Source organism: Xenopus laevis, chromosome 3S (assembly GCF_017654675.1).
Source record: "Xenopus laevis strain J_2021 chromosome 3S, Xenopus_laevis_v10.1, whole genome shotgun sequence".
Taxonomy (NCBI): Eukaryota; Metazoa; Chordata; class Amphibia; order Anura; family Pipidae; genus Xenopus; species Xenopus laevis.
Genome location: NC_054376.1, coordinates 55017037 through 55044966, shown reverse-complemented (window position 1 = coordinate 55044966; position 27930 = coordinate 55017037). Strand labels below are relative to the sequence as shown.

Sequence of the window (27930 nt, the reverse complement as noted above, 5' to 3'; positions counted from 1 at the left end):
TATATATTGCTTTCCCCACTTCCATGATGGATTCAAGTCATTCATTCTTTCTTTTCCTTTTTATCTGTTCTTGCTTTTTTTATTCTCTTTCTCTCACGGACATGTAGATCACACTCACAGAGGCATGACAAGAACACTTTGGTCTCCCTTTTCCCCTTAAAGGAATAGTTCAGTGTGAAAATAAAAACTGGGTAAATAGACAGGCTGTGCAAAATAAAAAATGTTTCTAATATAGAAAATGTAATGTATAAAGGCTGAAGTGACTGGATATCAACATAACAGAACACTACTTCCTGCTTTTCAGCTCTATAGTTAGTCAGCGACTTGAAGGGGGGCCACATGGGACATTTCTGTTCAGTGAGTTTGCAATTGATCCTCAGCATTCAGCTCAGATTCAAAAGCAACAGATATGAACCATTCGGCCCCCCTTCAAGTCTCTGATTGGATACTGCCGGGTAACCGGGGTAACCAGTCAGTGTAAACCAAGAGAGCTGAAAAGCAAGAAGTAGTGTTCTGACTGATATGATAGACATCCAGTCACTCCAGCCTTTATACATTACATTTTTGCCTAACTAACTATATTAGAAACATTTTTTATTTTGCACAGCCTGTCTATTTACCCAGTTTTCATTTTTACACTGAACAATTCCTTTAAGCTGGCCATAGATGCAAAGATCCGATCGTACGAATCATCGTACGATTGGACTTCCCCATCTCCCGTCCTGCCACTAACCAATTCCGATCAAATAAAGTAGAAAAGAACAGATCAGCTGATGTTCTGCCCCTGACAGCAATCGTATGAAAGTTATGTCCGACAAAAGCTGGTGACAGTCTCCCACTGAAAATCATACGATCGGCAATACATGCAGAGATATTACCGGCAGCCGACAGAAATCTTTTAACCTGTCTAATCGACCAAACAACATATCTCTGCCGGACGAAAAATGTCGGGATTCTCCACACACGGTCCAAAAATCAGATCAGATCTTTGCGTCTATGGCCAGCTTAAGCCCAGAAAAGTCACGGGGCTCTAGCAGTCTAACAATTAACCTACCAACAAGAGCAGTGCCTGTAACCTGTTACCATAGGGTTGAATAATATCTTATGATTATATGATATATATGATTTGATCAGCAAGTCTGTTTCCTTATGTATTTAGTAGTATTTCCAGAGTCAGAGGTTCTGTATTAAAAAGAAAACAATGCCATAAAAAGAAGCAATCATGAAAAAAATTAGGATTTTTAAAGCAATGAAATCCAGCTGGGCACTTCCGCTCTGAGCTAATTTAGACGCCTTGGTTCATATTCTTTGCCATATGAATATTAGCATAGTGTACCGCGCCCCAACCCAGATCAGTGCTTTTATCTCTCTTTTACAAGGACTGTCACATGGGCTGCACCTGCCCTGTTTAATATAAAGACTTTTTTTTCTGCAGGGCACATGTCTGTTTTTGCAAAGTAAATAAACTGTTGGCTTTCCAGTTGATGAGGACTACATCATCCAGAAGCACAATAACGTTCAGCCACTGGGAGCTGTAGTTCACACCAGCTGCAGGGTCACCAGTTTAAATGAGATTAACCGCTTCCTTACTATTCATGTTGCTACCTTTAGGTTTTTTTTTTGTTACTTGTTTGAACAATGTTCTAATTTTATCCTGTAATCATAACTCTTATACACACTTTGAAGGTGTTGTGTAAGTGAAAACATAATAAACTATATTTTGTAATGTGTTTGTTTTGAGAGGCAATTAGCCATTTTAAAATACTGGTTATTCCATCCTTGTTTGGTGACTTCTCAAAGCAGATGTGCCGCCATGAAACTTGGAATTTCACCTTTACTTCTTTATTATAGTTTCAGCAACTAAAGGGGCAGTATAACTGATTTTTTTAACATTAATTCAGTAAATAAGGCTTTACTGAAAGTAAATGAAAAGTCACATTCTTTTCCTGATCCTGCAAGTACAATCATATCAGCAGTACTGTCATGAAACTGAAGATCCAGATATTAAATCCTTTGTTATTCATTACTTTCTAGGCTCAGTATGAAAATCCACCACATATCTATGCGCTGGCTGACAATATGTACAGAAACATGATCATAGACCGGGAAAACCAATGTGTTATTATAAGGTAAGGTGTATTTCTTGTTTTTCCCTCAGTACTTAGTCTTTTCACAAAGAAGTTGGTTATAGGCAGGTCTGATTTTCTAAAAAGTGTCTGCACTGGGGCAACGTTTGGATGAATTCAGCATACCTGTGAACTAAGACATTGAGAGTATCCCTTTGATAAATAAAACAGATATTTAACTTAGCTATTGAACCAAATAACCAATCAGTACCCTTGATTATTTCTTACTTGAAGCTTTTCTGCAGAGCTACTGATCATTGCATAGGTAGTATTTTATCTTCCATTTATTGTACTCTAAAAAGACACAAGGCTTATGGTAGATGAAGAATATTTTTGCTCTGATTATATTTATTGTATAGTTAAGTTTATCTTTCTGTGCTGCGGCAGTAATACCCATACAACTAAAATATAGGAAGCAGAGACTGTAAAGTAAAGGGGAATAGCAAACTATTAGCTGTCTCATACATAATTTATTTCTTAACCCTTAGAATTTTTTTAATGACAGCTTTCTGTTCTGTTCTTGCAGAAGTTTTTTTTTACTATATTTATATGGATAGATCTTGTATATACTTTGTAATAAAAACAACAGTTGCTTCCTTTTATTATATATATAACAGCACCCATGTTTAAATGTACAATAATTGTTTATGGAAAGTAGTAGTATGGAAGTCTTTTGGGAGCTTCCATTTGTTTTTCCAGAATAAATTGTTTACTCATAGCAGGTTGAGTTATTATATGTGCCATGTATAAGAAAGTGTTAAAATGTAGTTCCTTTAGTGAATTAAGCCCCTAGGGTCACAGGTTCTGAAGCAAATATCATAAGTTATAATAATTTTAATGTGCAAAAAAATGTACATCTTTATTTGGCCTTTGCTGCTGAACTAGGACATCCTTGCTTTCAAATGAAAGAAACTGGAATTCTGTAGACCTGTATACTGCTTCTATGAACAGATATGTCTTTTTACAGCATTTAAACACTCCAAAAAATATTGAAATATTGTTCTACTGTGGCTGATTAACTGTCACTGACTCATTCACTAGGGAAGGCTAAAGGCATATTGTGCTGAGCAACACTTAGCTAGTCATTTTAGGAGCACATTGTGTTCCCTGATTTCAACCACTGTATGCACTCAGCACAACAAAGCCAATAGCTAGCTACATTAGGTGGCACACTCTCAAGCATATTACTTACCAAGCATATTTATTTCTTATAGAGGTAAGCACCCAGTCATTTAGTTTTAATTCTGCCCATTTGAAGTCAAACAACTTTGATTCATGTAAGGTTCCAACCACTCCACCAAAAACATGATAAATGACTAAACCACAAAGGATTAATCTGCAAAACCACGGGCAAAAGAAAAGGTTACAATATATTACTAAATACAAATTTATAGGACTGCTGCATGTCTCAGTGTCGTTTGTTTTATGTGTGGATATTGGTAACTCGCAGTGCTGAAAAGTAAAACAAAAAATGCTGTGATCTTGTAGTTTTTACAGCCTTTGCAGATCTGAGGGTTGTCTTAGCAAACGCTGCAGAATTGTATGCATGGATCCTCCAGTTCCTGTAATCCTGTGCCCATTTAGTGACTCATTCTGTTTTTCAGTAGAAGCCACATTTCCCTCATGTCCTAAACTTGTAAGCTCCCACCTGGAAAGATGTTTTGTTGGTATAAGAATCGAGTTGCAGGAGGACGTTAATATCCCAGCATATTTTTAGAGTAAATCTAATTAGAAAATGGTGCCAGTTGTGCGTCCCCTGTGGAAAGTCCTTTGAGGTCTCTGTTGCTTTAATAAGAACAATTAGCAATTTCAGAGACTGGAAAGGATGTTGACTTCAAACCACGGCTTCTGTTGCCTAGGTATCAATTAAGTACAGAACAACTGCTTTAAAAAAAAGGATAAGCTCAGATTCGTGTTATTGTTCTCCCTGTTGGTCAAGCCTATGTTTTACTGAGTTCGGTTGTGCACAATAAAGGCACAGACCCACTGGAATATCCATATCTATTTATGGCTAAGGTATGCTTGTGTGTGTCTCGAGGGGCCTGGTCATACGGCTAGTATTTCATTTTTGTATTCCTACCCACTTGGGCATGTAGAATGGTCCATATCTGCCTCTAGCTGTAATCCCCTCCATATGATAGGGGAGTGGAGACTGCTGCCTTGTGATTTAATAGGGGTGTCTGGAAAACATGAAGGGATTAACTAGAAGACACATTGGAATTCTCTCAGAACACTAGTGTTACAGTTCCATTCATAAGGAGACTACATAAAAGAAGCATCACTGGCCGTGTATACGTAGCTTAATCTGTAAACTAATATGCAAATATGGCTAGTGGTGCTGTCAGTCCTAAAATTAAGATTGTGTTGTACAGTGTCACAAGACAAATTATTAATTGCACTATAAAAGAATAAAAAAGTTCAATTGTTCAATTTAATTACTCCTGCAGTATACTTTTATTTTTACAATTTGTTTTTATATTTGCAGTGGTGAAAGTGGTGCAGGAAAAACAGTGGCTGCAAAATACATCATGAGCTACATCTCAAAGATTTCTGGAGGTGGTTCTAAAGTTCAGGTGAGTTGTCTTTTTTTGAAGGACTTGTACTTTGAAGGGATTGAAACCTCATAACTAGGGCTGCCATCTGAAATCACGGGACCCCGCACAACTACATTTTATACCCCTCCCCCACTCATTTGTACAAGTGCTAATAAATTAATCTTCCCCCTCCACAAGTAAAAAAGAAAAAACATTGGCGACCACAGGCCCACAGACCCCCTATAAGATATATAAAAAAAATATTAGTGGCCAGGGTCCCCCTACAAGTTATTAAAAAAAAAAAGAACATTGGTGGCCAGGGCCCTTACAAGTTATGGAAAAAAACTGGTGGCCACTTTTTTTCTTTTTTAAAAAAGAACATTGCACTTACTTTAGCTGGGACCCCCTGCTGTGAGTGGGTGGCAGTTCTGGGAGCTTAGGTGCCTGCATCTTCAGCTTTTTGCCAGTGAAGTATAAATCCTGGTAAAGCCACATGGGGAACCAGACACACATACAGTATAACATCACTGGGAAGAGGCCAAAGTATAAATAAGTTGTATATTGAGATGCTTCATTCATTTTAAATTTTGAACATAAAGATTGGTGGCAGAGGCTTCACATATTAACATAGAGAGATTAAAGATATTTAATTAGAGATTAACATATTTTTGTTGTTTACCATACTGTAATAGACTGCTTCCCTGGTGCTGTGGGTTTCTGCTATATTCTTTATAAAGCCTTTTAGAGCACATAGGGATCAAGCAGAATCGAAATGGTGTCTATTGCATGGTAACTTTGTGACTGTATTTGTAAGGTTATAACATTTATTTTCTATGATTCCAGCATGTTAAGGATATCATTCTACAATCAAATCCCTTGCTTGAAGCCTTTGGAAATGCTAAGACAGTACGGAATAACAATTCAAGTAGATTTGTAAGTTTGTTGCATTTTGTTTGCAGTTGAACAAGCTAAAAATATGCCATATAAAGAAAAACATGCAGTACTGTATTTTTGAGGGGTTAGTGCCAGTATATTCAAGATACTTTGGTATGAATACAAAGTTCCATGGGGATTCATTAAGCAGGCTATGATAAAATTCTCTTGATATGATATTTATATATGATATCTATAAAAGCAAATAGTAGCAACCCACCTTTTATATAAAATACCGGAGTTACTCATCCATCTAAGCCCATGACTTTCTCCATTAAGGGACCCTCCACCTAAAAATCTGTCAGGTTATTTATCCGCTATGTACAGCATTTTTTATGAGCCATATCCAGAAGTGCACAGCATGTATGGCATATACAGCTTTTAACAGCAATTACATTTACAAATAACTTTGTAAATCATTAACATAAGAATCTGTGATGAATATATAAAGGATTCGAATGACATTTCCTTTCATTATCCAACAAAAACAGTTTTTGGGTGAAGTTCTCAAAACAATTTCTGAATGTACCAGCCAGGCAGCTGTCGATAATGATTCTAAAACTTGACACTTTATATTTCTTGCAAAACTCAAGATTAAATATTAAAATATTTCTGTTCATCCCCTTCTTTTTCTTTTCAAAAGGGAAAATACTTTGAAATACAGTTTAGCCCAGGGGGAGAACCAGATGGCGGAAAGATCTCAAATTTTTTGCTGGAAAAATCTCGTGTGGTAATGAGAAATCCAGGAGAAAGAAGCTTTCACATTTTTTACCAGGTATGGCTAGCTTTAAATTATTTGTTAAATATAAGTACTTTAAGAAGATTTAGGGGCACATTTACTTAGCTCGAGTGAAGGATTAAAATGAAAAAAACGTTGAATTTCGAAGTTTTTTTTGCCTACTTCGACCTTTGACTACGACTTCGTCTTCGAAACAAACTAAAAATCCTTCAACCATTCGATAGTCGAAGTACTGTCTCTTTAAAAAAAATTTGACTGCCTACTTCGCCACCTAAAACCTACCGAGCATCAATGAGAATATATATTCTTTCCCTATAGGCTTTCTTAGTAATTTCTGATAGAAGGAAAATCGTTCGATCGATGGATTAAATTCCTTCGAATCGTTCGATTTGAAGGATTTAATCGATTTTTCCTTCGATTGAACGAAATGCGGTAAATCCTTCGACTTCGATATTCGAAGTCGAAGGATTTTACTTCGATGGTCGAATATCAAAGGTTAATTAACCCTAAAATCGACCCATAGTAAATGTGCCCCTTAAAGTAATAAATCAATGATTATCAAGAATAGGTGCAGACATATGAAAAAGTATGAAAAATACACATGAACCAAAGATAAACTTTGAATTAGGTTTTATACTTTGAATATTATATACAGGCATTATTATATTTAATACTTTTATAGAATTAAAATACATGCAGCGTTGTAAACAGAGTCTAAGGTGTAGGGATAAATGACTTACTGGTCATGAACAATTCTAAGTTAGCCCGTGCTTTTTCTGATAGTTCTTTAAATACCACAGGTCCTTAAAAATTCATATATCTGGACTTTTTGTCTAGACATATCACTGTGACAACTCTAAAATGTAAACAGAAATTTACATAGCAAAAAGCTTACATCTATATTTCCTTCTTACATTATTGATTATACTTCTAGCCCTAATGGGTTGTCCACATATATAGCAACACAGACTAATATTTGTCCTGGGCAGCCATCAAGGGCCGATTGTTTAGAAAAAATGAAAAGCAATACAGTAGCTTGAACTATTCTTTTGGAAGGGGCTCCCAAATTCTTCTCTAATTCTGAGATCCAGAGAAATGTTACTTATTATTTACCTGATTTCATCCAAATCTTTCAAGTTACATGTTATCAGCTCCATTGGCACCAACTGCTGCTTTGTCATCATCCTGTTTTAACAATTGTACTTCCTGCTTTTTTTCTCTAGTTGATTGAAGGTGCATCAAAAGACCAAAAAGAGAGTCTGGGAATCACAAGCTTAGACTACTATAACTACCTTAACCAGTCCGGGTCCTACAAAGTAGATGATATTAATGATAAGAGAGACTTTCAGGAAACCATGGTAAGGCCTTGAAAGTATTGGTTTTATATGAAAAGCTCAATGAAATGAATTTGAATGCAAAGCCAATGTTTCGCAGTTACACCAGGCTTTTCTCACCCTGACAAAGTCTTGCGTAACATATATATATATATATATATATATATATATATATATATATATATATATATATATATATATATATATATATACAAACACATGCATATATATTGCTTTGTACCAAAGCGAAACATTAAAGAATAAATCTTGGCCTGCAAGAACACATACATGGATATAAATGACTGTGTGGCACACCAGTGTTTGTTCTTGGCTACCATTTAGCAATTATACTTTGATATGTTGTTTTGGTTTCTGCAGGGTACAGCATTTATCTGACAGAAGGCATTCTTATTTTCTCAGAGCATGGGGTTTCACAGTGGCCATAAAATATAGTTTAATAAAAATGCCAAACATTTATTAGTCTATGGTATAGCAGTGATTCATGCTAAAAACAAAAAATAGAAGGAAAAGGATAAATGAATAAAACTTTAATGCATTTCAATTGCCTTGTTAGCAATAAAAATCTATGTCTATGGTATAGCAGCCATTCATGCTAAAAACAAAAAATAGAAGGAAAAGGATAAATCAATAAAAATGTAATGCATTTCAGTTGCCTTGTTAGCAATATAAATCGCTGTGCAGTTACCTTTGATATTAACTTAACTTACTGTTCCCTCAGCATGCAATGAATGTCATTGGAATCTCTGCTGAAGGACAAGCCATGGTTATGCAGATAGTAGCGGGAGTCCTTCACTTGGGAAATATAAGTTTCAAAGAGAAAGGCAACTATGCAGCTGTAGAAAATGAAGAATGTAGGTACTTCACATATTGCACTAACTGTATATGACGTGATATGTATATTAACATGATATTTTAATGCCATCATATGCTACAGTATTGATTCCAAGCAATAGAGTAGCAAGTACCTAACCTAGTCATTGTGCACTTACAGAGCATTGTTTTTTGATTTCCAAGTGACTGTACACCTACTAATATAAATGATCCTGACTATTTCCCGTTACCCCCATTCTGCATTGGAAAACATGATCCACACTACTGAATTGGCACCTAGATTCTTGTAAATCCACAGATGTTATACTGCATGTATTTACTTGTATGGAATTATCTGGTATTTTGGGGGTTTGTTAGCTCTTAGCTAGAGTTTGTATATAAAGCTGCTGTTCAGATGGGCTTTCTGTCTTACCTTCAATACACTATTTCAATTTGACTGTAATGGAGCTCTTGGATTTAGTCTGCCCCTTTAGTCACATACAAAGTATGGAAGTTTTGTTTCTCCATGCATTTATTGTTCTGGGAAGGATGTTGTTGGTTTGATCATTTTTAATAGGGACTCTTTTAGAGAACTCTGTATGGAGCTGGTTAAAAAAAAAAGAATTGTTGTCTAGCTTGTTAGTGGACATGATAATTAGACAAAGAGCATAAATGAGCATTTCTACAGCACTTGTTGCAACACAAAAGCCATTGGGTCATTGATAATTAGTTGAGTTTAGGCTGAACATAGGCCTGACTAAAGTTATAATACACACTCTGACTTCGACTTTCCTATGAATACAGTAGCATGATATGAGTAATAACAGTGGTGCGTAGTTGTTTTTATGAACTACAGTATACTATACTCACTATTAGAATATGTTTACTTAAATATGTTGAAAAATAGTATTTTTCATGTGATGTATAATAATGCTTTGGACACATTTATAAAATATATAAATACAATATTCTTATAGATAATATATATTTATAAAATATTTCTTATTCTTCCTTTATTTCTGAGAGTTGCACATAGCTCAGTCTTTCTGATTCTAAACATAGCCATATTTCTTCAAAGCTAAAGGAATGTCTACTGTGAAGATTTACTTAAGAAGCAATTATGAATACATTTATCTGTATCTATATAAACAAACCCCATTATATATTTATACAAAGTAATCATATTCCTTCTAAGTGCCTCTTCTTCAGTTGTAAAGAAACTTCGGTTTCCCTAGATTTAAATCTTATTGCAAGGCTAGGGAGGGGGTATATATATTTAGATCAACGTAAACTGTTTCTAGAGGGGAGAGCAAGTTCAATAAATAAATACGTTTTCTATTAGTTCTTAATAATAGCTTTACATTTGGAAAAATGTTTTCTTTTAATTAAGAGAATAGGCAGAATGTATTTCCAAGTCCTATTTATTGTTATAGATCTTAAATGTACATTTTTGAACTGAAGGCCAATATTTAATATTTCAATATTATTTCCATGTATTTAATATTTTAGATCAGTGGTTCCTCTTTTAACATTCTTATTTGCCTTCAGTTCTAGCCTTTCCTGCCTTTTTATTGGGGATAGACCAAAACCGCCTGAAGGACAAGTTAACCAGCAGACAGATGGACAGCAAATGGGGAGGGAAATCAGAATCTATTAATGTGACACTAAATGTGGAGCAAGCCTGTTACACCAGAGATGCCCTTTCCAAGGCACTTCATGCTCGTGTGTTTGATTACCTGGTTGATGTAAGTAACGATGCAGAATAGTGACAGTATAGTCCATTGAAAACATATTTTACAGAAATCCTAATAGTATTAGGTGTCAGGAACAAATGTATTTTTCTGCATGTTTTCAACATCTGACTTTATAGTTTTTTCACCTGTTTATAAAAAAATTATATTTACAGCCCCCCCCCCAAAAAAAACTTCACTGGGCGGTGGCTAACATATTGGCACCCTGCTAGTAAATTGGGCATCCCTTGTCCTTTAAGGCTATGGCCAAACATAAGTTTTTCTGTGGCGGTTTTTAAAAAGCCGACCACTGCGTAAATATGCTACCGGAAGTGTCATAGACTAAACTTGAAACCGTTAAATGTATTTACGCATCGGTTGGTTTTTTTGGACGTAGCTGAAAAACGTATGTGTGTCCATAGCCTTAGAAAAGACTGGAAAAGATTTCTAGTTTTTAGGCTAAAGCAAATGGTACCGACTTCCGTGAAGCAAAGAAATCTTAATCGGCTCGAACATGTACCACATAGCCAACATTTCATAGCAATTGTTCCACCATCACCATTACACTGTTTTTGTTTCAGGGGACCAGGAAAAAAAATCTGATTTTCACGTTTTTTTCCGAATTTTTCATCCAAAAACTTGTGGGTATTGCACGAAACCCAGCGCACATCAAAAAATCATTGGGACTTCTCCCATTGACTTATATGCAACCTCAACAAAAACAGCAATAGGCAGGCACCAATCCAGAACGTCCAACAAAAGTAGAATCCAAGAGCCAAAAAATTTAATATAAAATATTATTCTACTTTTGTTGGACGTTCCGGATTGGTGCCTGCCTATTGCTGTTTTTGTTGTAAATTACTCCCCTATGCTGAAGGTCTGGGGCATGAGCACCCGGGCCCAACTTGGAAAGCGGTAAGCTTATCCTAATGATTCAATAGATCTATGCATTGTCATGATCATTTGGTTTATTATATGCAACCTCGACAGGTCTGAGATGCTGCAGTTTCTGATTCAGACTTTTCCATCCTCTGGGTTTAATAAATTCTGAAAAATTTGTGATTTTGTCCGATTTTATAAAAAAATCACGAATTTTTGGATTCAGAGTTTAGTAAATAACCTCTGTAGTATATGTGAGTGTGTTAGAAATATGCAGGGCACTGGCAGCAATCAACAAAAATCTGTGGTTCAAGAAAGTGAAGTTTTTGTAGGTTTCATTCAAATCTTTTTTTTTTTTCTTTACCCATTTTCCTCTGGGTAGAAAATGCTGGAATTATAAACTATAGCGTGCACTAGTGTTTAAAGCAATGACAAATTGTACAAGTCAAGTTGAGGGCAACAGATTAAAGCACTGCTCTAAGTAGTAGCATTTCAGCCTAAATCCAGTTAAGTGATATCAATGTAATATTATATTTGTCAGAAATATTTTTTGTTTCACATTTTCAGTCTATTAATAAAGCTATAAAGAAAGATCATGAAGATTATAATATTGGAGTCCTGGATATCTATGGTTTTGAAATATTTCAGGTATGATTGTTAGCAAATTTACTATAATAAACAATGATAATGTGACAATTCTCTTGAGTTTCTTTTCTTTTTCTTTTCTCAGAAAAATGGTTTCGAACAATTCTGCATCAATTTTGTGAATGAGAAACTGCAGCAGATTTTTATAGAACTGACTCTCAAGGCCGAACAGGTAGATTCCTTTTTTTCTGTACAGGTATGGGACCTGTTATCTAGAATGCTCATGACCTGGGGTTTTCCGGATAACAGATCTTTCCATAATTTGGATATTCATACCTTAAGTCTACTAGAAAATCATGTAAACATCAAATAAACCAATAGGCTGGTTTTGCTTCCAATAAGGATTAATTATATCTTAGTTTGGATCAAGTACAAGCTATTGTTTTATTATTACAGAGAAAAGAGAAATCAGTTAACAATTTAGATTATGTGGATGGAGTCTATGGGAGACGGGCATTCCGTAATTCTAAACTCTCTGGATAACGGGTTTCTGGATAACAGATCCCATACCTGTAGTAGTATTAACATTTAGGCTAAGTAATATGAAAATCCATACCCTAGTTCTAAAGAGCACAAATGAAAGTGATAACATGTTCTGGCCCAGATCACCATCCTCAAAAATGAAAGAACTAGGCTTCCTTTCTAGATACATGGCAACGCTGGCATGATAGCCATTTTAACCAAATACAAAAGGGCGTAACAAAGAGATGTCGGTGTCCTAAACTACAACAAGCAAAAATGTTTTACAAACAGCTTGTGTTTTTATTTTGCAATTCATCTTTTGTTTTGATTCTGTAGTCGGTCCATGTTTGCATATCTTTTTCCAGAGCCTATTAACTCATCCTTGCTTAGTCATTATTTACATACATATACATATTTTTTTTAATTTATTTTTATGCCTAATGCATCTGTCTGTATAGTTTGCATTAAGGTTAATTATCACACCACTTCCCCATATCTTTCAGGAAGAGTATGTTCAAGAAGGAATCCGATGGACCCCAATAGAATATTTCAATAATAAAATTGTATGTGATCTCATTGAGAACAAAGTGGTAAGTAAAGCTGGTTAAATGTTAAGGTTTATGAAGAGAACTGCTCTGTTGGATAAATGCTATGGGGGACGCCTCCAGAGCAGAAGTGTTAGGGCTCTTACACATGAGCGTTCCGACCTGCGCTCCCCTGCGTTCCGTTTTATGGCGTTCAGCCGCAGGGGAGCGCAGGAATAGACGCAAGTCATTATTTGAAATGGGGCTGTACTCACTCAGGTGCGTGTAGGCGCCGAACGCAGGTTCAGACGCAACATGCTGCATTTTTCCTGCGTTCGGCGCCTACACGCGCCTGAGTGAGTACAGCCCCATTTCAAATAATGACTTGCGTCTATTCCTGCGCTCCCCTGCGGCTGAACGCCAAAAAACGGAACGCAGGGGAGCGCAGGTCGGAACGCTCATGTGTAAGAGCCCTTACAATTCCCATTTGTGGTAATATGTGTGTGATTGAATGAGGGACAGCTGATACAAAACACAACATTAACAACATGATGTTTTCAGAATCCTCCTGGTGTGATGAGTATTTTGGACGATGTCTGTGCCACGATGCATGCAGTGGGTGAAGGGGCAGATCAGACACTTCTTCAGAAACTACAGATGGCCGTTGGGACTCACGAACATTTTAATAGCTGGAACCAGGGCTTTATCATACACCATTATGCTGGGAAGGTAAGATACTATCATACACTAGACAATGTATTCAATCAGGCTTTTCAGCTTTACAAATTGCATCAGCCAGTTACACCCATGTTTGTATTTTGTCAATACACCTCTGAATCTCAGCCATGAATGTGACTGATACTATCTCTTAGAAGCAGCCATGCGCTAGAATGTTTTCATCATAAACAATTAAGATTCTTTAACTGCTTGGATTTCAAAAAGGTCTGTAAATTGCATTCAGTGGGTGGCATTGTCTTAATACTAGCTGTTACCTTTAAAGGTTATTAATTACCTTCGGAGTTCCATGACCTGTATAAAAACACTCGGCCTTCAACCTCGTGTTTTTATATGGTCATGAAACTCCTCTGTAACTTATAATATCCTTATATTTTACAAGAGGGGGTACTTAATTCACTATATAACGAAGTGCATGGGGCAGAGTATAATTTTTGGATGCAGATCATCGTGTTTTTTCCCCAGAATTCCAGCACATTGGAGGCTATATTAACTTTTATTGCTCTTTTTGTAAGAGATAGGCTATAGGAGTGGAAAAGGAAGTTTGTGGCAAGATAGCCTGAGAGAATGGCAACTTACGGAAGACCAAAACTGCAAGCTGGTCCAGTAATTCCCTCATACATCGGGGTTGCTTTTATCAAATTCAAAAGTTTTTAGCATAGACTAGACCTGCAGCATAGACTAGACTTCAGCAACTGCCATTTCTGTATATTTATAAAATTGCTTTTAGCACTGAAAGAGATCATATGAAGTGATATTTAAAATGGAAGCGGAAATTAAGGAGTTCAGAGCTCTCTAATCAAAGTCCATGTACAAAGTATGCAGAAATGCTGTTGCTGGGATTTTTGCATAATTAAATGTTAATGTTAATTCAATGTATTATATACATATTATGTTTATTAAAAATGGCATATGTAATGGGAATTAGTACCAAAGTAAACAATTGCATTTTAACAAAAAGGGATAATGTGCATCAAGGGCCACACAAAACCATTATAATGAAAAAAAAATGAAATTTTATAAAAGTATGTTTCACTCGCATGATTGATGGCTAACCTTTATACTGAGGGAATGATTATACAGCCTCAAACCATTCAGCCGAGACTTTTGTACAAAGCTTATTAATGCCATCCAGAAGCTGAGGAATTAAAGCAGAATTAGTTAGTGGGAAATCTGTTTGGTTTGTACTCCTTTGAATGAAATTTTAATATCTTCTTAATTTTATGAAGGGCGTCTTGTGTTTCTTTAATACTCCCTGCTCATATAGCTTCTGTTCTGCAGCGTAAGAATGTGCTGACTGGGTTTTCACACATTGCTTTGACTTCTCATTTTTGTAACTGGATTGCAGTTTAGTGTAATCAATCTGTTATGTAGCCTTTTGATTTTATCAACTTCCGGCTCAAGAGGAAACTGTAAATCTAGGTAATCCTGGGATTTGGTTAGCTCATAAGCAGAGAACATTTCTGCAGTGTCTCACTTTTATTGCTTGTTTGCCTTACTGGGCTTTAGGATTTGCCTGCAAAATGTTTTCATTTTAATCGGGATTAGTGATGAATGAAAATTTTTCAACAATTTTCACTGCAAAAATGAAACCCATAGGCTCCAATGGAATAAAAAAAAAAATGACGTGTGTCAAAAAAAACGACACCCATAGACGTGAATGCATTTTGGCAAATTTACGCCGCCTCACCAATGTTATATATATAAAGCGTATATATATGTATTAAAAGGGGTACTGCCACCCACGATAAAGCAGTCTCATATGCCAATGGTGCATTCATTGGTCTTAGGAATACATAAAACTATTTGTCAACATTTTGACCTCTCAGGGACATTCCACAAGACTAACAAACAAAATGTTTAGTTTGTTCTTAATAAATGTATATATATAGATGTATAAATGCCGGCACTCACGAATAATCAGGTCAATCACACCGGAGTGCAGTCCTCATTGTAGATGAATAGTAGAGGTTTGAAGAAGCCACACTCACAGGTCTTATACTGAATTATAACATTTTTATTGTAGGCACAAACTAACGTTTCAACTGGAACGCCATTTTTTTTCAAGAAACGTCTGTCGTTCCAGTCGAAACGTTCAGTTACAAGACAGTGCCGTGTTCCACTGTTGTGTGTGTTTGTATTGTGTATATACATTTCTTTTGCTGTTTTAAAAAACAGATCATTGTGAGAATGTGTGAGTGCATTGTCCATGAGTTCAAATGAATGGGTGACTATTGTCTCCTTCTAGGAAGCTTAATGGTTGAGAAAGAGATGATAAATAGAGAGGAAATGGGAACAAAATTAAGCCCATTCCTCACTAGCACATTTTTATGGAAAGCTTGAAATGTCTGATGGTGGCCCTACTGCTTCTTTCTGCTGCTAAAAATCAGAAAACAGCAACCATCTTATAAATACTGTGTTTTATAGTTTGTTAGTTCATTTGAAATGCCTCACAAATCTTTAACTCCTTATAAGTAACAAATAGGTTTTCAGAATGCAATTTCCCCTTCAACTATTAACTTGGTTCAGAGACGATATAATCAGGCCGGATTTGTTGCAAGGCCACAAAGGCCCGGGCCTAGGGCATCAAAGTATTAGGCGCGGCATGCCGCTCCGGCCGCTTTCTCGGGAGCACTTTGGACGCGCAGCTCCTGGGTGCTGCGGTTCCTCCTCCGTGCTCCTTGCGTGTGTGGAAGTAGTGCGGGCGGGTGCTAAGACCGTGCGGCCTAGGGACATCCACCCGTGAAATACGGCCCTTGATATAACCCTTGAACAAATGTTGCAAGGTTGGTTTATGTTACAAATATAGTTGTGTTGGTGTTTAAAATGCATGGAGATTAGCCCTATTGTTTTTATAATTGTAACATTTGCATTTTAGGTGTCCTATGATGTCGGCGGATTCTGTGAGAGAAATCGGGATGTTCTATTTATGGATCTCATTGAACTAATGCAGAGTAGCCAGCAGTAAGTATGCACCCTAACCAATATACATTGGACTGTAAACAGAAATTTGGGAGTTTAAACAACCGTATCTGACATAATACTAAAAAAAATTTTTGCACTGAAGCAAAAAAATACAACTTGTAAAATATTGTGACTTTAAATTGAGGATTTGTAACAAAAAAAAACCCCAACATCTCTCCATCTGAATTTTGCATGTGTAAAGCACAATCCCTTCCAGTTGCAAAGATTTTAAATTCTTGGTCCAGGTAGGAGTCCCATAAATTGCTTAGTACAATTCTTACTTTTAAATTGTGAGTTTTTTGAACTTGAAGGTTTTTTGACACTTTAGCGAGGAACTGTTTTGTGTTCTGGTAATATTCATGGCATCAACAGGGAAGATGGCTTCTTTATATTGGCATTTGATACCCTTTAATCTTTCCTTATGTAGGTATTTCATGCAGGCTCTATTTCCTGAAAATCTTCAAGCAGAAAAGAAAGGGCGTCCTACAACTGCAGGCAGTAAGATCAAGGTGAGACTGGGTTTGCACAGTGGACAGGTCATTACACCTTTAGGTCTGGGTATAGTTTATATAACCAATCATAAGGTGTTGTATGTTTGAAAAAATGTATAGAATACATTTAGTCCTTTGCTGCCAAAGTTACCTTTAATACAATATTGTACAGTAAGGCAATGTTGACTTAACATGAAAATGTATCGGCAAAGTATTTTTGAACATTTAAAGACCATTATAGTATCTATTATCTGGGATGCCCTGGACCTGGGGTTTTTCAGATAAAGGATCTTTTAATTTGTATCACCATACCTTGTCTGCTTAAAATGATTTAATAAACTCAATAAGATTGGTTGGCCTCCAATATCCTTTTCAAAATTAGAATTATTTGCTTAAAATGGGACCTATGGGTAGTGACCTTCCCATAATTTGGAGCCTTCTTAATAACCATTTCTGGATAAGGGATCCCATACTTATACAGTTATGTGTTCATTATCACTACAATATGCAGAGCACTGATATTTTTTCTTTTTGCCTTTCAAGAAACAAGCTAATGATCTAGTCAACACTCTGATGAAATGCACTCCACACTACATTCGCTGCATCAAACCCAATGAAACAAAGAAACCCAGAGACTGGGAGGAGAGCAGGTGTGTATGGAGGCCAATGGGAGTTGCTTTAGGATGGGCAAGGGTCAGTGTGTTTAAGCCAAGATCTCCTATCCGTGGAGCCAAGTTGATACCAAGCCCTTTGCTGAAATGTATTTTAGTTGACTACTCGATCACCATGAGATATAAGACAAATTAGTAGAGAGTAGTGATGGGCGAAATTGGAAATTTTGCAAAAAAATGAAGCAATTCAAACGTTTTCACGAAAGAAATCAAGCAATTCTAAAAAAACAGACGCTGGCGAATTTTCACAGACGAATTTTCGCAAGAGATTCGTGACTTTAGTCTCCGCCAGCAAAACACGGAAATTTGCCGCAAATTTGTGCCAGGCGAATTTATTCGCCCATCACTAGAAGAGAGCACTATATCATAAAACCGTATCTGCAGCGTGCAGTGGTGATTTTAGTGTGATGCCCTAATTGTCATGTCAGGAATATAACAAAATATTTTAATAAATGTATCTAGTGTGGGTGAGGTTTTTGGCAAAATGGGGTGTGTTTGGGGTAGATCATGAGCATGGTGTGCATGCATAGGCTTTTTTTGTATTGGTGGATCCATTCTTTTTGTTTAGGGTGGGGAGGGCTCTGCTAACATATTAGCCAGGGGTCCTGTGATTTCTGATGATGGCCCTACTTAACTTCTGCCTTGAGCAGTCATTAAATACAGGGATTACCTATATGCTTTATTTAATTTATCTTAATGCCCCCAACAAGCCTCTCTAAAGTCTGGCATAATGATGCAATGCAGCGCAAAATCTTTCAGTTGGGACATTAATATTTTTTAATTGCTGGATGTCCCTTTATTTTTTATAGGGTCAAACATCAGGTTGAATATCTTGGATTGAAGGAAAACATACGTGTGCGCCGTGCTGGATATGCATACAGAAGGGTATTCAAGAAATTCTTGCAAAGGTGAGATGAGTGTGGTTGTTATTCCATCATGGAAACAAAACCAGTGCATAGTGTACTACTGAGGAGAACCCTAGCAATGTTATTATGGAGAGTTCATGGGTGAGGGTTTGCTGCTCATTGTTTAAAGGAAAACTAGACCCCCAAATACTTGAGCAACAGATAGTTTATACCAAATTACGTGGCATATTCAAGAATCTTTTCAAACTGGAATATATATTTAAGTAAATATTGCCCTTTTACATCTCTTGCCTTGAACCACCATTTCGTAATGGTCTCTGTGCTGCCTCAGAGATCACCTGACCAGAAATACTACAACTCTAACTGTAACAGGAAGAAGTGTTGAAGCAAAAGACACAACTTTGTCTGTTAATTGGCTCATCTGACCTTACATGTTTGGTTTATTTTGTGTGCACAGTGAATCATACGATCCCAGGGGGCTGCCCTTATTTTTAAAATGCCAATTTTCTATTTATCATTACCCGATGGCACATACTACTAAAAAGTTATTATGAAAATGGTTTATTTACATGAAGCAGGGTTTTACATATGAGCAGCCCTACAACACTAAATTTTCTTCCACCAAGCTCCTTGCATTATGTGAATTTTGCTATCAGTCACCCTCTCCTGCATGTGCCCTCTGCATGTACAAGTGAGGTAGGTGTGTAACAGTGGGTGCTCACACCAATGGTAATAGTTTCAGGGTTGATACTACAGGGAAATTATCTTTAATAGCACAGGGGAATTGAATGCACACACACATCAGTTCTGTGACCAGCTTTAAGCATGCAGTTGTGAGACCATAACTTACTTGTGGCTCTGTTATATCCCCAGACTTAGGGTCAGGGCAGGGGAGATTAGTCGCCCAACGACAAATCTCCTCTTCTTCGTGTGACTAATCTCCCCAAACTGCCTCCCGACCGCTAGAATGTAAATCGCCGGCAGTATAGTACTCGGAGCGCTTAGTTTTCCGAAGTCGCCCAAGGCTGGGGACTAATCCCCTCGAATCTGAGCGTGTGCCCTGACCCTTAAAGTGGTAGACCTTCTGGGTCCATAGCAGAACACCATAAGCTAAAACAGTAAAAAGTAGATTTACAGAACAGCCTCATAGCAAAGCTATAATTGGTGATAATGTAAAATCAAAAGAGAAATGTGCTTTTTTGTGGGGTTTTTTTTCTAATTCATCTAACTTTTTGGTCTCTGCCATTCTGCTTAAATATTATCCAGCATTGCCTACCATGTAAACAGTGAAAAAAATCAGAAGATAGGTCGGATAAAAAAAGCACAACTTTTTTGTTTACACAGCAAGACTGTTCTTCCTTTTCAATCCACATTAAAACGTGTGTACTGCCCCCACTCCTTATGCTGGGTATTGTATCAATGTGAGTTTATCCGGTGTTTTATTCAGTTTTTTATGGAACTGCAGCTGCTTGTGCCAATCGTAACCCATATGGGCATGTCACCCTTGCCCTTGTATAACCATAATATATGTAACTTTAAAATATATGTCTGATTGATTGCCTTGTTAGCTGTAGGCTTAAAGCAATTCAAGGCTTTTGCATTCTCCGCTGAGTTATTGTGATATATAACATTCTTTCACGAGAACCAGGGAATGGAATCATTGTGTACTGCTATGGAATCACAGGTATTTTCTCCCAGTGTTGCTGAGGGTGTTGTGTTATTTCATTTTAAGACATCCAGTCTCCACATCAGTCATTGCAGTAAAACCCATAAGTAGTTTTGTTGCCCATCAGGTGCAAAAACTTGGGTTTGTTTAAGAAATTGGCAGATTTTCTATAATTCTTTCTGTGTCTTATTTAAACCAAGATCCCATTGGCTGAAATTGTTCTAGTACATTACTAAATGTCTGCCATTATTTACTGAACTGGTGGCAAATGTGATTCATGATGCAACTCAATTCACAAAATGCACCACAAATGCAATTTTATTGGAAATAAATGTTATTTACCAGGACACATGCTCAGTGTTACAAATTGCCCTAAAGTAAATGCTTGGCATTAGTAGAAGTGTTGCATGTCTAAGCAACTGGTTCCAAAATCAAGTTCTTCTGCTTATATTAGTTACTGTGAAATACATGTTTTGATTTCCCCTTAATTCAAATCAGGGCGAAGGAGGGCAGAACCTGTTCTGGTTGAAGCTCTTCCTGGTGACATCATTTTGTGTTCTGAAAAGCATAGTAAAATAACTAGGCTGTGTAAATAAACCGACAAGGCAGGAACAGCCTGTTTCTCTAGTCTCCAGTATGTTCTCATATGACGCCTTCCTGGCAGCCCTGAGCTGAGCTTGTGAATAGTCATATCTGTGCAGTATTTTATATTTACATGCAAAGAACAAGTGAAAGAATGGTTTGTTCTAGTGTGAAGCCAATGGGAAGTGTGAGTAGGTGTTCCATGCGGGACATAAATGTGACTTTCTACAGTAGGGAAAAAGGGAACTGTCTATCCAATATGTCCTGTCTTGGGTTTATAAATAAAGAGTATAAAGTAAGTACTTATAGTCTCCAGAACAAGTGAAGCTATAGGTTTATGTTTCTACAGTCAGGAACTATAGATGTGTATATAACCATACAGTGTAACTATAAATATATAAATATAACCCTCTCCTTGTTCACATGCTTGAAAGAACATGTAACAACTTACAGCAGGGAAAATAAGTATTGAACACGTCAATGTTTTTTTCAGAAAATGTATTTCTAATGAGACTACTGACTAACCCAAGTGATCCACACATACAAATAAACAAACTCAAAACAAATAAATCCGTAAATGAAGTTATGTGTAGTAAAGGCAAATGACACAGGAAATAAGTATTGAACACGCTTACTGAAATGTATTTAATACTTTGTGGACAAGCCTTTGTTGGTAATCACAGCTTCAAGTCACCTCCTGTATAGAGAAACTAGTTGCATGCATTGCTCAGATGTGATTTTGGCCCATTGTTTCACACAAACTGTATTCAAAACGTTAAAGGGCACCAATCATAACTAAAATCATTTACTAAGTAAATACACTATGTGAAAGTTCAAGAAATCAGATTTTTAAAACAGTTAGAATTGTTTTTTTAATGTAAATCATCAGCTCACTATACCTTCTGCAAGATCTCCACTATCTCCACTGTAGTTCTAGCTGAGGCAGCCATCTTGGATTTCACTGGCTCCTCCTACCTATATCTTCCCAGCCAACTGTAGCTCTGAAATCTCGCACATGCTCAGTTAAAGCAGTGCTGCCACCTTCTGGAAGTTAGCGTGTCCCCTTCATTTGCATAATAAGATAGGGAAATCTCCTGATACTTCTAGTGGAGGAGTTTACTAAAACTAGGCATTCTGGGTAGAATACTCAGAGCAATACTACAATCTGAGCTTGCTCCTGAAATTTGCATGTTATAGTCTCTGTTATAGTCTCAGTATGACCTCCCTCAGTGAAAGAACCCATTTGACAAAGTAAGGGATTTTTTAAAACCTGCAGTTTTTTTCAAAAAAACTATATATGTAGTTTGATTAAACATGTTTAGGTTGTACTGGTCAGTTTGTTAATATGTGTTTGATTTTGGCCCTTTAAGATTCCAGGGACCTTTTTTATGAAGATGGCAGCAGATTCTTATCCTGGTACACTTCATCCTTCTTACAATTAGTCTGCCAGTATCATATGCTGAAAAACAGTCCCACACCATGATGTTCCCACCTCCAAACTTCACTGTTGGTATGGTGTTTTTGGGGTGATGGGCACTGCCATTTCTCCTCCAAACATGGGTTGTGCAATGACCAAAGAGTTCAGTTCTGGTCTTATCTGACCAGACTCTCTTCTCCTAGGAGACTCACTTATGTGGAGCGCTCACCTCCCCAAATCACACTCTTGTAGTGCCAGGTGCTGTACTGTGAGACCCACTCCTCACCGGGTCAAATCAATATCCAGAAAAATGCCAGCAGCACACTGCGTCTGGTTGCATTAGTGTTCAAAGATGAAAATGTATTAAGCCCATATGCAAGAAGGCAACGTTTTAGCCTACCAGGCCCTTTATCAAGCTTGCATATCAAGTTTGCTTTTACACATCATGAGAGGCTTCTTGTGTGATACCTTGGTAATGAGATTTTTTTATAGGCTATCAATAAGGGCTAAACAAGCTGATATTCATTTGCATTGATAGGGAGCAGGATTGCTTTCTAAATATTGACAGATTTCATCAGGTTTCTTGGCTTTTCATGTCGTTTTGCACCTCATATTCTTCATGTGTTCAATACTTGTGTGGATTACTTGGGTTGTTACTGACATCTAGGGGAAGCTTTACCGTGGTTCAAATGGTAAATTCAAATTTTTGAATTATTTTTTTTGGTCAAAACTGACAATTTCAAATTTAAAACCACCAATTTGAATGTGAGATCACAGCTCAACCCTGGAAACAGTTCTAATTCGATACTTCGCCACCTAAAACCTGGCAAATTCACATAGAAGTCAATGGCAGAGGTCCTTGAACCATTTGAAGATCTTAACAGCCTTTCTGACATTTATTTTCGAAGGAAAACTTGATTCAAATTTGATTTGGGATTTCCTGGGTCGTTCCTATTCAATCGAATGTTAGACTTTGAGTTTTTACTTAAATAACCTCCCATTAGGGTCGTGAGTACATTCAAATTTTACCTTTTGCTAAATTTCATATCAATAGCCCTATTAGAAATATAAATGCTAAAAATGTTAACTTGTTCAATACTTATTTTCCCTGCTGTGTATAAAAACAGTAAGGGGGTTATGTAATAAAAGGCACTAGATTTGCCCAGGGGCAAAAACCCAAAGCAACCAATCAGCAGGTATAATTTACTAGTCACCTGTTTAAAAGCAAACATCTTATTGGAAGCTATGGGTTACTGCTCTTGAGCAAACCTGGTGCCTTTTTTTTTTTACATATGAGGGTAAGTGTCTAAAATGGTTTTACATCAATAACGTACTTTATATAGGTCTACAGAGGTCTAATGTATGTAAGGGGACCAGGGGACCCACCCTAAAGATCACGGGGAACCATTTTTGTGTCCTAGGTTAAGAATCCTTGTGTTAGCAGAAGTAGATTGCTATGTATGTTGTATGTGCTTCTAATAATAATGATAAACAGTGAGAAAATTACATATGGATTTCAGAAAAGTCATCCACACTGTTAAAACAATGGTGTCAAAAAGCATCGTCTTTTGCTGTGCCTTTATGTAAAAATAAATTATAATGGACACTTATTTTTGTTTTTTCTTGCTCAGAACACTGTGTATCTGTATCTTTGAGTTAAAACACGAGTGGAAGCTGCCGTAATGTTGCGTAGGCTGAGAGTTTTTTCCATAGACTGCTGCAGAAGTGGAGCATCAAGTTAAAATCGCTAGATGTAAATCTACATGCAAGCTGCAACATGCTTTGCATTGGATATAGACCAATACAAATATGTAAAGGGAAAAGTTTGCCTTCTAACCCAGAAAGTTGACCATGATGCATAAAGCAACTCTTCTTCTCAATTGTGCTTCCTTTGTTTTATTTTATTATTATTTGCCTTTCTCCTCTGCATCTGAAATGGGGTTCACTTGCCCTGACAGACATAAGAACTATTGCTCTTATATTGTTGGTTTTAAAGCCCTCTTCTATTCATATTCCAGTCTCTCATTCCCACAACTGCCTGGTTGCTGGGCTAAATTGTATCCTCGTCTTGTTTTAAAGATATGCAATCCTTACCAAAGAGACCTGGCCATCATGGAGGGGAGATGAGAAGAAAGGAGTTCTCCACCTACTGCATTCTGTCAACATGGACTCTGATCAGTTTCAGCTTGGGAAAACCAAGATCTTTATTAAAGCCCCAGAGTCTGTGAGTATGATCTTTTCACATGACGTTTGTGCTTGGTTTGAATGCACTAGCATTTAGAAAATCCCTTCAAGTTTGACTAACTGTAATTCAATTGAACTGGTGTAATCAGCCATATATCCTGTTGGATGACAACTGAGTCATTAGGATGAAAAAGTTTTTTGTCCACCAAGTTCAGTCATTTATTCACTTCCTTTATGCAGAACTGGCAGTGATCGTTGTATCAATGCACATTTCCTGGCACCATATTTTACCAGTAATTAATTCTGTGTAAGTCAAGTCACACATTCTGATCATTTCTGATCATAAAATTCCTGAGCCAGTGGTTGGTACTTTTGTTCCTGAATAATAATCTGTAATCAGAGCAGCCCCCCTCTTATTGTTTATTACAAAGTTTAATTATAAGTCTACTTTTCTCTCTGTTTATCTTTACACACCCACTATTCCCTTCTGTCTTGCTATGTAGACTCCATCTACATACCTCTTAACATACGAAATTAGACCACACCAAGGCATGTTTCAGTGCTGCAGAAATGTTGGCAGTATTCATTAGCATGGTTACCACTGCATATGCAAATAGTCCCATCAGGACATTCATTAGAGCACAATTGCTAATTTAAGCCCAAAGTCAAAACACCCAGGTAAGGCCCAAAGAACTTGAACCACCCGTTGGCAATCAGATCCCAGAGGTACTATCTGAAATCCACTCTTTACATCTCTGCAGAATTTTTAGCCCTAAACAAGATGGTTTAACTTAATATTGCAATGGAACCACTGCAACAGAAGCTACATATTTAGTAAGAGTAGGCTGCCCAGCACTAATAAAAGGGGTTGTTCACCGTTAATCTAACTTTTAGTATGATGTAGAGAATAATATTATACAACAATACGCAAATGGTTTTTATTTTTTGTGGTTTTGCGTTATTTAGCTTTTTATTCAGCAGCTCTTCAGTTTACAATTTCATCATCTGGTTGCTAGGTTCCAAATTACCCTAGCAACCTTGCATTGATTTGAATAAGAGACCGGAATATGACTAGAAAGATGCAATAACATTTAGCGAATACATTTTTAGCCTTACAAAGCATTTGTTTATTTGGTTGGGGTCAGTGAAATATGGAAAGAAGAAAAGGACAAATAATTTAAAAAACTGTATAAAAAAATAATGGAGACTAATTGAAAAACTGCCCATTCTATAAATACTAAAAGGTATCTTAAAGGGGAACCACCCCTTTAAATGTGCATAAAATAAGTGGCAAACAAAGGGAAATATTTGATTATAATATATAATAATGAACTATAAATTATTTTAACAGAACTTGTGTAGTAGTCCTCTCAGTGTTTAATGTACTTGTCCTGAGTACAGTCCGCAGTGGTGACTGTGCTGTAGGCAGGTGACCTTTTGTTATTGAAATATCCACACCCCACCTGAATAAATAAGTCTGTACTCTTGATACAGATATCAGCTGAATATAATTCCCACAAACTCGCATAGCACAAACATTTTACACTACAATTGTTTTGATTATCCCTTTTTTTCATAATGACATGTCAGTATTTTTTCATATGTTCTAAAGTAGTCTACAAGGATTTAGTGGATATCCAATGATATGTTGCCGATAAGGATTGTTTTTTTCCTTGGAAAGTCCAAGTCTTTATGAACAGGATCAAGAATACAGGTAGACATAGCATGGCAATAGAAAGTGATGGTGAATTGCTAGGAAGTATAGAGTTTTAAATATTATTTCATTGTTTATATGTTTGCCTCACTAGCTGGTAACCTGTCACTAAGAAGCAATCTGAAGTGCAAGAATCCGGCCATTCTCAACAGTCTCTCTATTTTATAACATTATGGACTGCTTTTACTTGCTCACGGATATGCTTATGGAATCACATAGAAGCATGCCTCTAGAAGGCCCCTGCAGAACAACATAGACTATTCGGCCACCTAGGTCTCCCTAGCCACAAAGACTTCAGTGCAGAATTTATTGGCATCATTTCCATACAACACACCACGATGATCAGATTTCTTTATTTGTGGGCCAGACTTCCCTTCCAAATACACTGAACCATTATTTGTATATGTTGTAACTGCACGGTTACATTTTCTGTGAAGCCCAGAATGCATTTCAGTAATATGTGTATGTTCAAAAGTTCTCTTTTTTTATTTAAAGCCACATATCCAAAAGCTAGATAAATGGTTGTGTGATTTTTAGGAGTTTTACAATAGATGCTTTCCATGGGAGAGTATATAAATGTATATTTATATACAGTATTGTAGATGGTATCCTTCCTAATTTTCTAGGCATCTGCCTATAATTTTTATCTAGAGCACATTGACCCTAGAAAAGAATGCAACAGCAAGTTCCTCCATCAGTAAAACTGAGCAAAAGTTTCCTGAGTTTATTTATACCCATCTGTATTATATATCATATACTCTGTATCACAGAGCTGATTCACTTATTCTAGCATCTTTTTAGCTCATTCACATTTTTGTTCATAGAACATGAAATTAATACTTTTGTATAAAGGAGTAAAAACGCATGATGGTAATTCACTTCTTTCAGTGGAAGAGAGTGAGAAATGGTAATACTGTGGATTCTCAGTAGACTTTAAGGTTATGTTCCTTTCCATCAGGAGATATAAAGTAAGGGGTTTTCTGTTTTAAATGCATCTTCCAATGATTTGTTAGTATTAATATTTTGTTGTTATTGAACTCAGATTAAAACATAAAAGTTGATCTTACACTGCTTTAATTCCAGTTCTGCTTTTGTTTTCCTCCTTGACTGCATTTTCATTCATTTTATATTTTTTGCAGTTGTAATTTGTATAGTTATATATGCAAACTGCACAACCAATTTAAACTAAATGAGTGGGTCTTGTTGGTAGGTTAATTTGGATATAATCAAGTTTTTGGGTCCCTGAATGCCATTAGTTGCACATGTTGCTATAGTGAGCATTCTTTATTGAGTTGAGTGTGCACCTGATCATTAGAGATTTCCTATCCAGTGCAATGTTCTACTGACAAACCTCAATGTTGTTGTGCAGCTCTTTCTGCTGGAGGAGATGCGTGAGAGGAAATACGATGGCTATGCTCGCTCAATTCAGAAAGCCTGGAGGAAGTATGTTGCACGGAAGAAATATGTGCAGATGAGAGAACAAGGTATACTACATCTCTTGTATGTTTTCCCATTTTTATGAACTTCCATTAAATTAATAAGGGCCTTTCTCACTTGTCTCTATCTGAATTGTGTTGTGAGATCACTTCCCTCGGCCAAGATACAGATGTGAAGGCAAGAAAGGATAGGTAGTAATAATATTTAAATAAATATTTGCCATAGCCCACACCCCTTTTTAACCCATATACGTGTTGCACAATTGCTAATTTTGCCTTTGTCTGTGACTTATGACTATTCAAGAATGATACAAAACTGCATGTGATGATGTTGATCATTTAAGATCGTCTCACTAACTCACATTTACCAGCTCAGACATTTTCAACCAAAAACTGACAGTAGGGTGGAGTTAATTGTGATGCTGCTATAAGTGGAGAAAGAGCGACATCTCTTTCCAAAAGAACTT

General features: G+C 36.7%; 1 protein-coding gene across 2 annotated transcripts in view; it reads left to right on the top strand.

Moving 5' to 3' along the window:
- LOC108712943 (unconventional myosin-Ie) overlaps positions 1-27930 on the top strand; it is an 88245-nt gene that overhangs the window by 47338 nt on the left and 12977 nt on the right. Inside the window, exons 4-20 of one of the 2 annotated variants that reach the window (XM_018255482.2) lie at positions 2035-2129; positions 4612-4699; positions 5504-5593; positions 6237-6368; positions 7556-7690; positions 8406-8538; positions 10046-10242; positions 11674-11754; positions 11837-11923; positions 12717-12803; positions 13299-13466; positions 16351-16436; positions 16864-16945; positions 17471-17577; positions 18408-18506; positions 24209-24353; positions 27397-27511. In XM_018255482.2, coding sequence (XP_018110971.1) covers positions 2035-2129; positions 4612-4699; positions 5504-5593; positions 6237-6368; positions 7556-7690; positions 8406-8538; positions 10046-10242; positions 11674-11754; positions 11837-11923; positions 12717-12803; positions 13299-13466; positions 16351-16436; positions 16864-16945; positions 17471-17577; positions 18408-18506; positions 24209-24353; positions 27397-27511 — 1927 coding nt within the window. The remainder of the gene's footprint in view (positions 1-2034; positions 2130-4611; positions 4700-5503; positions 5594-6236; positions 6369-7555; positions 7691-8405; positions 8539-10045; positions 10243-11673; positions 11755-11836; positions 11924-12716; positions 12804-13298; positions 13467-16350; positions 16437-16863; positions 16946-17470; positions 17578-18407; positions 18507-24208; positions 24354-27396; positions 27512-27930) is intronic. The other variant, XM_018255484.2, reaches the window with a different exon arrangement.